Source organism: Nicotiana tabacum, chromosome 22 (genome assembly GCF_000715075.1).
Source record: "Nicotiana tabacum cultivar K326 chromosome 22, ASM71507v2, whole genome shotgun sequence".
In the NCBI taxonomy this organism is placed as follows: domain Eukaryota; kingdom Viridiplantae; phylum Streptophyta; class Magnoliopsida; order Solanales; family Solanaceae; genus Nicotiana; species Nicotiana tabacum.
In genome coordinates, this window is record NC_134101.1 from 231,876,728 (window position 1) to 231,887,239 (window position 10,512).

At 32.1% G+C, this 10,512-nt stretch overlaps 1 protein-coding gene across 1 annotated transcript; it reads right to left on the bottom strand.

Moving 5' to 3' along the window:
• Window positions 1-528: 528 nt before the first annotated feature.
• Window positions 529-4,446, bottom strand: LOC107784021 (uncharacterized). The gene is made up of 5 exons (XM_075243453.1): window positions 4,194-4,446; window positions 3,104-3,429; window positions 1,477-1,548; window positions 829-858; window positions 529-695 (listed from the first exon to the last, which is right to left on the bottom strand). Exons 1-5 carry the CDS (start codon window positions 4,444-4,446, stop codon window positions 609-611), a joined length of 768 nt encoding a protein of 255 aa, XP_075099554.1. The 3' UTR covers window positions 529-608.
• Between the last annotated feature and the right edge of the window lie 6,066 nt (window positions 4,447-10,512).

Below are 10,512 nucleotides of genomic sequence, written 5' to 3' on the forward strand. Positions count from 1 at the left end.
TTAACGCGAGCAAGGATTTCGTTAATTAGAGTACACGAGTTGATAGTTCCTGGTGAGCCCCGCATTTGTTCACGTGGGCGAAGAGTTTATTTCTCTCCTTTTGAACTCTTAGAGTCGCTCCATATTCATTTTATTAGTGTCATGAGTATTTGTTCATTATTAGACCCATGACTAGTATTAGATTCTCTCATAGTATTTTGGAGATGAAGTTAAGATTACCGTGTTGCAAGTGATTGATTAATAGTGGTGAATAGCTGTTTGATTAGTTGATGAAAATTATGAGATATTTGGTCGATATAGGTTGGTTTTGTTACTGATTTTTGAGACAGGGTAAACTTTTGGATAGTTCTAAAATAGGGAAAACTCTGTCCGATTTTCTGCAAAATACCGATAAAGCTTATTTAGGGACACTTGCTCCTAAGCGCCGGTCATGATCCTAAATTGGGTCGTGACACTTGCTTTCCCCAATCAAAACTACCTACATAAATTGTTTCTTTATTTTGTAAATCCAAATGTAAGCAATAACTTACATGCACACAGAAGACTAATAATTGTGTCAAAAAGACATTGTTAATAACATTACAATCCTTGTAAACAATTATGCTAATTCACCATGAGACACTTGACATTCTTCTAAGTCTTCTCAGTTTGTTAGCAATCCATTGAGCTTTTGTTGGTTGTTTCATTTTCTCCTCCTAATACATCACAAAGACATATGAATAAATTACAAGATAGCTATAAACAAACAAATAAATAACTGGATTTAAATTACAACTAATCTTAAAACATATTTCTTTACAAATATATTTATAAAGGAAATAGTCATACCTCATCTTTTCTTCTGGTTGCAACTTGAGCCTTGGCCATGTAAAAAAGAAAAAGAAAAAGAGTAAGTGATAATTATTAAAGGTGCTATATGTGTATTTAATGATTACACCCATACCAATTTACATCCATGTGGTTTTTATCTTTTTCTTTTTTGGTTAAGAGTTTAAGATATATACATCGTCAGTGTAAGGCAAGAGCGAAGTTATACTCATGTAAGGGTGGTCAATTGACCACCCTTCATCATAAAATTACAATATATATATATATAGGTAAAATATTAGGTTTTAGATATATATAATATATATTGACCACCCTTCGTCGTAAAATTACATTGTATATATAAATAAAATATTAGGTTTTAGAGATATATAATATATATTGAATACCCTTTATTGGAATTTTTTTTATTTCTTTCAAGTTTGAACACCCTGAAAGAAATTCCTGATTTCGCCACTGATGTAAGGATTTTTATATCATGGGGTCACCTTTATCTGTTTTAACAAAGTAATTTATCTTATTTTCAATATTATAAGTCATAAATTTTAAGAAAATTTACCTGTAAAAATATTCTTTAGTGACCTGATAGCATATAAAATTACTTACACTAATGATGATATAACTTAATAATATTTTCATCTTTCACCTTACCACAAGTAACTTGAGTTTTTCATTCTCTTCTCTCAGTCGATTGAGTTCTATTTCCAATTCTGCTGTATATGCCTGCATCATACCAAAGTTTACTTCATCAACCAATCAAAAGTCAAAACTATCATATTATTGAATTAGGAGGGACTTATTAGCAAAAACGAATTAGGAAGGACTTAATAAAGTCCAAGTTTAAATGTAATAAGAGACCAACAAATTGAAAAAAAAATAAAACAAGATCATTATACTATGGTTTTTACTATTATTGTAAGTAATACCATGAATCCAACCTTGGTTGGGTTTCTTCACCATTTATCGAAAAATTTAAACTCTTATTACTGTTGTATAATATTCTTATTATCCTAAATTGGACTCTTCTTTTTCATATTTGTGTTACAGAATACTGTTTTTATTCTCGTGGATTGTTTAAGGATTTCAAAGAGATTTAAAAATTACCTCCACTCATCGCATGCAGTGGCGGAGCCACATTGAACCAAGGGGTGTCAAGCGATACTCCTTCGCCGGAAAATTACACTATATTGTTAGTTTTTTTGTTTTATTTTATATATATTTACTATATGTTGATTCCCCTTGATTTTTCGATGTATCTAATTATTTATATTTTGACACCTCTTGATGAAAATTCTGACTTCGCCGCTAATCGCATGATCACATAATGCAACATAATATTATAATAAAATAAAAATCCTGACTTTAAATCTCATTGTCACCCTTCATTAAAAAAGAACTTTCACGTGCTTTCACTTATCAATAAGATTCAGACTTGTGCATAGATTGTGAATTTGGACATAGAATCTTTAAATTTTTGAAACAAAATTTGTATATTTGAAAACTACATAAAAAGTACTATAAATCACATTAATTAACTAACGATTCAAAACATTAAAAAGAGAAAAAATTACGGTCAAACAAAAATTTCGTTTGATTCTCAAAATCCAGACTCCGCCACATAAATTGGGACGGAAGGATAACTGAAAAAACCTGTAGCATTCTCTAAAACTTTGACGGTACAAAATATCATTTCAATCGACTATCAATCAACTATATGCTTTAATCACAAACAGTGCTGATCAATTATTATTTTTAAAAATAATCTCTTGACTTTTGATGGTTCAACCCTTATTTATGTGCCGTTTTACTCTGAAAGGAAAATGAGCTTTGCTCCGGGAGCTAGGCGCTCCCGTCATTTTCGAGTGAATAATTTGAGACAAAGAGAGTGTTTGGCTTAGCTTATAAGCTGGTCAAACTGGCTTATAAGCATTTTTTGGTTTATCTACGCAAATTAAAAGTGCTTATAAGCCAAAAATAAGCCAAAAGTCATAAGTTGGTCTCCCCCTAACTTATTAAATTTCAGCTTATAAGCACTTTAGGTTTGACCAAAATATTTACTATTCTATCCCTAAAATACTTCTTTTTAAAACAAAACTTTTCGTATACCCAATTCTTCAGCTACTTATTATTAATTTCAGCACTTTTATTCAAACACGTAACTGCTTATTTTTTAAATCAGCTTCAGCACTTAAAAGTGTTTTTCAGCACCTTATGCTTATCAGCTACTCTAAATCAGCTAAGCCAAACGGGCTCAAAATTAAGATGAAAAAGTTGTTACCTGCTTTCTAGCTCTAGATCGTGCAGCAGACTCTCTGTTCTTAATCATTCGACGTTGTCTCTTCTCCATTACTGTTGCTTCTAATGAAACACTTGATGATCTTCTTCTGCTATTGTTAATTGGTTCACTAACATCTGATGCACTGTTGGAATTTTCAATATTTTCTTTATTTGTTGTAGTGATTTGATCAGAATTCTGGTGTCCATTAATGAAACCACCATTAACTTGTTCAAAGATTTGATGATGTGTTGAAGAAGAATCAGCATCTCCTTTGCCATTTTCAGCACACTTTGAGTGGCTGAGGAAATCATACCTTGAATGTTGTCCTGCGCGGGTCAAATGTTTTCATGGAATTTTTGAATTTTTTTTGTTTTCTATTCGGTGTCTGATATGTAGGATCGAAATAATATGGTCCATACGGAAGCTAATAAAGAAAACTTTGGTAACGATAAATTAGGAATAAAAAAATATATCAAAAGTGACTATCATTTAAAGTGTTAATTGACCTATATTTATAAGAAAGGAGATTAAAAAACTAATATTAATTAAAAAAAAATACCCTAATAAGAGATTTATTTCTTTTAGTAGTCTTTTTCCCTTCCTACAAGAAAGAGAGTCCTAATAGATTAAAATTTAGGGCAAAATCCTAATAAAATATCCATATTGGAACCTCGATCAATCCGAATTCATGCCGCAAAATAAATAAATTAAAGTGTTTTAAAAAATTGCACTAAAACAACAACATTTGACTTTTTAAATAGTAAATGTATCATTCTTATGAAAAAAATGCTTCTAAAGTGGGGATTAAAATAGGGATGAAAAGTTTTAAAAAAAATTGGAAATGTGACTCAGAGGTCAATAAAGTGGATCTCAAATCATGAGGTGTCACGTTTAAATATCAATGGAATAAAAATATTATTAGGTAATTCTTCTCATTTGTCTAAACTTTGATGGACAGAATTACCTAATAGATGTGTTGATGAAACGTGAAAAATATTCCATGAAATTAGTTAAGGTGCACGCGAGCAGGCCGAACACCAAGGAAATAAAAAAGCAAGGGTAAAGTGAAAAGGTTACAAATATATGTTACCTTCTTTTGTTGGGATATCTTGATTTGAATTGGGAGTAACTTGATTTCCTTCATTGTCCCAAAAATTATTGAGTAGGTCATCTAAATTCATAGACCCATAATTTCTTCTCTTCTTGCTTTGAAATTCATCTAAGGTTAGTGAAAATGCAGAAGTATTTTGCCTACTTGATGAAGAAATTGAATGGTATTTTGAAGGTTCTGCTTCTAAATTGATTTTACAATAGTCAACACTGTTATTCTCAGATACTTCCATTCTTTACCTACAACTTCGTCAAATCTCTGCAAATAATAAAAGAGTTAGTCTTAGTAGACGTTTGGACATAAAGATTATAATTAAAAAAAAAGTATTTGGAATTAAGTTGAAAAATAATATTTGAAATTTAAAATTACGTTTAGACTTGCATTTCACCTGAAAACTTATTGTAGTTTTATCAGTGGCGATGCCAGAAACTTTTTCAAGGGTGTTCAAATGAAAAAAAATTCCGACAAAGAGTATTCAATATATGTATATATCTATAAAACCTAATATTTTACCTATATACTCAGTATAATTTTCCGACGAAGGGTGGTCAGTTGAGCACCCTTTCAAGCATGTGGCTTCGCCCCTGAGTTTTATGAGTGGAGAAAAAAGTTTTTCCGACAATTTGAAAAAGTGGTCAGAATCATTTGTTGGTTTTTGAAAAACTCATTTTTAAAAAATTCAAAAAGTTGCAAAATTTTATGGACAAACACATTTTAAAAAAGAATTTCCGAAAAAAAAAGAATTTTTTTTATTTTTTTTTGGATAAACTATTCCACTAGAAACATAAAAGGGCATAGGGGTAAGTTCGCCTTTATGTCTTTTCGTTATTTTTTTTTTCCTTTTCTCTATTTTTTGGTTTTATTTTTATCTTTCATTTTCTTCTTTTAAGTGTTTTATATGGGGCAGAAATCATTTTTAACTCGCAGTCGAAATATTATTATTTTGAGAGTAACTATACAATGTCATTTTCCCTAACCACATCGTCTTGCGGTCTTTTCTTGCTATAAGATTGAGTTCCATTCCCACTTAAAAAGCCCGACACTTTTCATTTTTTGGATTACTTGTTTTAAATTTAATTACAAGAGAACAATTATAACAACATATTCACTGAAATACACAAGTGAGATATGAGGAAGATAGCGTATACGTACATCTTATTCCTACTTTTGTAAGATAAAAAAAGACTGTTTTCGATAGACCCTCGGCTCAAGAAAAGCATAACTCCAATAATCATTAAGAGGCAAAACGATAGTGGGAAAGTCTAGAAGCAGTACCAACAACAAGAAAAATAAAATAACCGAAGTTAAAAAACATGATATTTCAAACTTTATTTTAAATTCGATAACCTTCAAAAACTTTTAAATTGGAACAAGTGGAAAACTTAGAAAATAAAGAAGGGAGGGAATCAACATACTTTAAGACGAAAATTGAGATCCAATATCTTCCTTTGCAGAAATATTTTCAATAAAATCTTCTCTGAATTGAAGGTTTCTAGATATCAAAAAATTTCATCAATTATTTTTCACAAGCAGAAAAAGATATCAGAAGAGTAAAGTAAAAGAAGAAGGCAATAATGGAGAAATTGAAGACACGTCCATAATAATTAATATCATATTGACACTTGCCAACAATTTTCACTGAAATTTAGTGCGTTTCAATCCATAGTTTGTATTCTTTTGCAGTTTGTTAGTTTTGGGAACTCCGCCCTTTAGCTCTTAAATTTTTGAGTCAAATTTAAATTTTTCATACTTCCTCCGGTCTAAAATAAATGATTTTTTTAGTTATTTTCACATATATTAAGAAATTTATATTTTAACGTTAATTAGCAATGAAACCGACAATATTAACTTTTACTATCTTTTCACATAAATATTCCTAACACATACTCCAACATTATTTATTCGGTAATGTAGGGAAAAAAATAATTAATTCATTCTTGAAATCTAGAAAAATCACGTATTTTGTACCACAAAAAAAAAAGGCCAAAAATCACTTATTGTAGACCGGAGAAAGTATTTGTCAAGCTGATTTTGTATTTATTTTCTTGGATTTGATAATCTAATTTTAACTTTCATAAATGTTACTATATCCTTTTTGGTTATTATAGTTTTATTCTCAAACATTAGAAATAAGAATTATTGATATTGTTAAGAGAGGTCAATTCGACCCCCCCCCCCCCCCCATGAACAACTTGAGAGCATATTAATTCTTTAAATTAATAAGAAGCATTTTCATCTGTTTAGACATTTTTTTGGTTTTTCATCCGGTATCCGGTATTTACATTGGTGTCCGATTAAATCCGGATTTACGCTGGGAAGTCCCACATTGGGGGTAAAGCGCTCCCTAACAAAGCGACTTCATACTTAGGAACTCGAACCCGAAACTTCTTGTTAAAAATAAAGGAGTACTTATCATCCCACCACAACCCTCTTGTCGGTTCTAGCGTGAAGGAGATAATAGAAGGACCGGCAGAAAGTAATTCTGTCTTTCCAGGGGAGTTACCGTGCTCTATCTAGAATCGACCATGTTAGAAATTTTAAGGTGAACATCTTTGCTTTTTCTTTCGGTCTTTCCTAACAAGAATTTGCTTGGATCTATGTTGGATCCAATTTAAGGTTAGTATACTTGGCCCACTAAGCATCATGGCCCAAATTTTGAGTTAGACGCTGATGTTGGGTGATTGACAGGAATGGCCCTGCAAAGGGGACAGTCTTCGACGGAAAATTTTATTTTGTGTCTCATATAATTTACACTAGTTGTATGAGGTAACTTTTTATCTCATAGTTTTGTGGACCCAGAATTCTGTGGACCCAGCAGTGTAAGATTACGGTCCACAATTTTGTGAGACAAAAAGAAGCCTCATACAACTAGTGTCAGTTGTATGAGATACAAAATAAAACTTCTCGTCTTAGACGAATGTCTTCAAAATTGGCGGTATTAAGAAACGGTCCCCGACCCGTATGCACGTTTTTCTCTTCAGTGTTTCTCTAACAGATTGGTAGAATTTATGCTATATTTACTTTACCTATCTGTTAAGTTGTTCATCAACGTTTACCAGGTTGGCATGCGTTTTGCTCTTCAGGGGTTTCTCTATGGAATTGCTAGAGTATATGTTATATTTTCACTATCTATCTGTTAAGTTTTCATCGAAGTCTACCGATTGGCATAACTTTTTATGTTGTTTTAACAAAGTATTTTTCAATTTTGCAAACTTCATTTTCAATTAACCCAAATCTGCTCCAAATTGAATAATCTCAATTTGAAATAAAGATTTCAAATACCAACGAAAACAATCTTCAATCACTAATTTAGCCGAATAAAACCAAATTAAAAAGATATGTTTGTTTTCTTCAACACTTTCTAAGTTCCAACAATGTTGTTTTGAGCTTTTTATAGTAAATTACCAAAATGGTATTTGAAATAAAAATTTAGGCATACATTACTAACATTTAGACGATTTTAACAATAATGAATAATTAACCTTCTACTTTTCATTATCAAACAAGAATATTTCTAGCTTTAAAGATTAAAGAACTATGATATTCAAATAAAAATTAAGACATTCCACCAAGACCAGTCCCATTAGGGAACATACCGTATAAATTTTTGGCTGTTGTTTCTATTTTTATTTTTATTATTTATGTTGGATCTTTATATTACGTTTTACGTACTGAAGTCTAAAATCTAAACGAGTCACGTGAAAATAGATTTTTTTTCCTTCATTTGTCATATCTACTCACTCTGTCCATTTTGCTACGACACTATTATTTGAGAAGTGAAAGTTTTTGTCCATAGTCTTCTTAAATATTTATTAAATGCTTCTAATTAAATTACTAAAACCTTGTAGAATGTAATAATTTGAAACATTTGAGTAATGAATTTTAACAGTTACCTTTATGTGTATTTATAACTTTCAAATTGTCACTAAAATCTTCTTTGAACTGAGCGACTTGTATATTCTAGTAGTCACTTATATATTGGTAATATTGTCTTTATCAATTTGACAAGTTTATTCTACCTTTTTTTTAACGGCACGGCGGCAGTAATATTTTAATTAAAAAGTAGTAGCTACTTATAAGATAGACTACAGAAAAAAAATCCAAACAAGATAATATATGGTGCAATTAGAAATTCTTTAGGGATATAATTATCCTGAACCGATTCATCCGACTCTGGCCCCGTAGTGTTTGCCTAAATAAAAGTAAATACTCTTGGTGTAATATTTTCTGCTTAGACATATAAAAAATAAGAAAAATCACTTATTTCACATGAAAATATTTTCCATCATACAAAACACAACTATAATCAGTGGCGGAGCCACCTTATAGGAACGCTGTGTTGCGGAAGCCAAATGTATATAGTGTGAATAAGTCACAACTACTATACCAAAATTATGACAGCCACCAAATAATAAATAAGACAATAAAGCAACAATAAAGGGAACACCAGAATTTACGAGGTTCGGCTAATTTTGCCTACTCCTCGGACACAACCAATATTTTATTTCACTCCAAAAATACAAGTGAAATAATACTAAAGAGAGAAGATACAAATGCCTTAAACAGATGAGAAGGCAAATGAGAGGTGTGTTTCAATTCTAAACATTAGGCCTTCTTTTATAGGGGAAAAATCCCTTCCAAACTTAACTCCCAACCAATGTGGGACTTTGGCATTTTGCCAAACTTCAACAAATCTCCACCTTGGCAAAATTCCACATTTTCAATTCTCTCTCAATAACAAATTTTGGTTGTGTCTTCATCTTCAATCTTCAGTGTTCAACAATGTTGATCAAATCCAAACAATGTTGAAACTTGACCGCAGTCACCACCTTTGTCAGTATATCAGCAGGATTCTCTGTAGTATGAATTTTCTTCACCGTGACTCCACCTTCTTCTATGATTTCTCGTACGAAATGATACCGAACATCAATGTGCTTCGTCCTTGCATGATAAACTTGGTTCTTCGCTAATTGAATAGCACTTTGACTATCACAAAAAATTGTGATACCTTTTTGTTCAACACCAAGCTCCTTTAGCAATCCTTGAAGCCAAATTGCCTCTTTCACAGCATCTGTAATAGCCATGTACTCTGCCTCTGTTGTAGACAAAGCAACTGTTGACTGCAAAGTAGACTTCCAACTAACTGGTGCCTTTGCAAAAGTAAACACATAACCAGTAGTTGATCTTCGTTTGTCCATATCACCCGCAAAATCTGAGTCACAATATCCAACTACAGACTGATTGTCTTCCTGCTCAAAAACTAACCCGACATCTACAGTATTATGAATATACCGTAGAATCCACTTCACAGCTTGCCAATGCTCCTTCCCTGGATTGTGCATATATCTGCTAATAACTCCAACAGCTTGTGAAATGTCAGGCCTTGTGCAAACCATTGCATACATCAAGCTACCAACAGCATTTGCGTATGGTACCTTTGACATATACTCTCGTTCAGCTTCATCCATTGGCGACATAGTAGTACTTAGCTTAAAATGGGAAGCAAGTGGAGTACTAACTGGCTTAGTCTTGTCATCTATGCCAAAACGTTGAAGTACTCTCTTCAAATATTCCTTTTGAGATAAACAGAGTTTCTTTGAACGTCTATCTCTAATTATCTCCATGCCAAGAATTTTCTTTGCCTCACCCAAATCCTTCATCTCGAACTCCTTCTTCAGTTGAATCTTCAACTTATCAATTTCTTCCGAATTCTTGGAAGCTATCAACATATCATCAACATATAGGAGAAGATATACAAAGGAACCATCTTTAAGCTTGTGCAAATACACACAATGATCGTATTTGCTTCTCTTGTACCCTTGCCGCAACATAAACTCGTCAAATCGCTTGTACCATTGTCTAGAAGATTGTTTCAATCCGTACAACGATTTTTCAAGTTTGCACACCATATTTTCTTTTCCAGCAACTTTGAATCCTTCTGGCTGAGTCATGTAGATTTCCTCCTCCAAGTTTCCATGTAAAAACGCAGTTTTTACATCCATCTGAACTAGTTCCAAATCCAATTGTGCTACCAAAGCCAACATAATTCTAATGGAGGAATGTTTTACAACTGGAGAAAACACTTCATTGTAATCAATTCCCTCCTTTTGAGCATATCCTTTGGCCACCAATCTTGCTTTGTAGCGAACATCTAATTGGTTAGGAAATCCTTCTTTCTTTGCAAATACCCATTTGCACCCAATTGCTTTCTTTCCCTTCGGGAGATTGGCCAATCTCCATGTATGATTCTGATGAAGGGACTGTATTTCATCATTCATGGAAATCCTCCACTTATCTT

What these genes read in the sequence shown, in the direction of transcription:
- LOC107784021 (XM_075243453.1), bottom strand. Translation starts at nt 4,446, where the DNA reads ATGGAAGTATCTGAGAATAACAGTGTTGACTATTGTAAAATCAATTTA. An exon ending in AGATATCCCAACAAAAGAAG is followed by an intron (nt 3,430 to 4,193) that starts GTAACATATATT and finishes TGACCCGCGCAG; the next exon opens with GACAACATTCAAGGTATGAT. An exon ending in CAACCAGAAGAAAAGATGAG is followed by an intron (nt 696 to 828) that starts GTATGACTATTT and finishes GTGATGTATTAG; the next exon opens with GAGGAGAAAATGAAACAACC.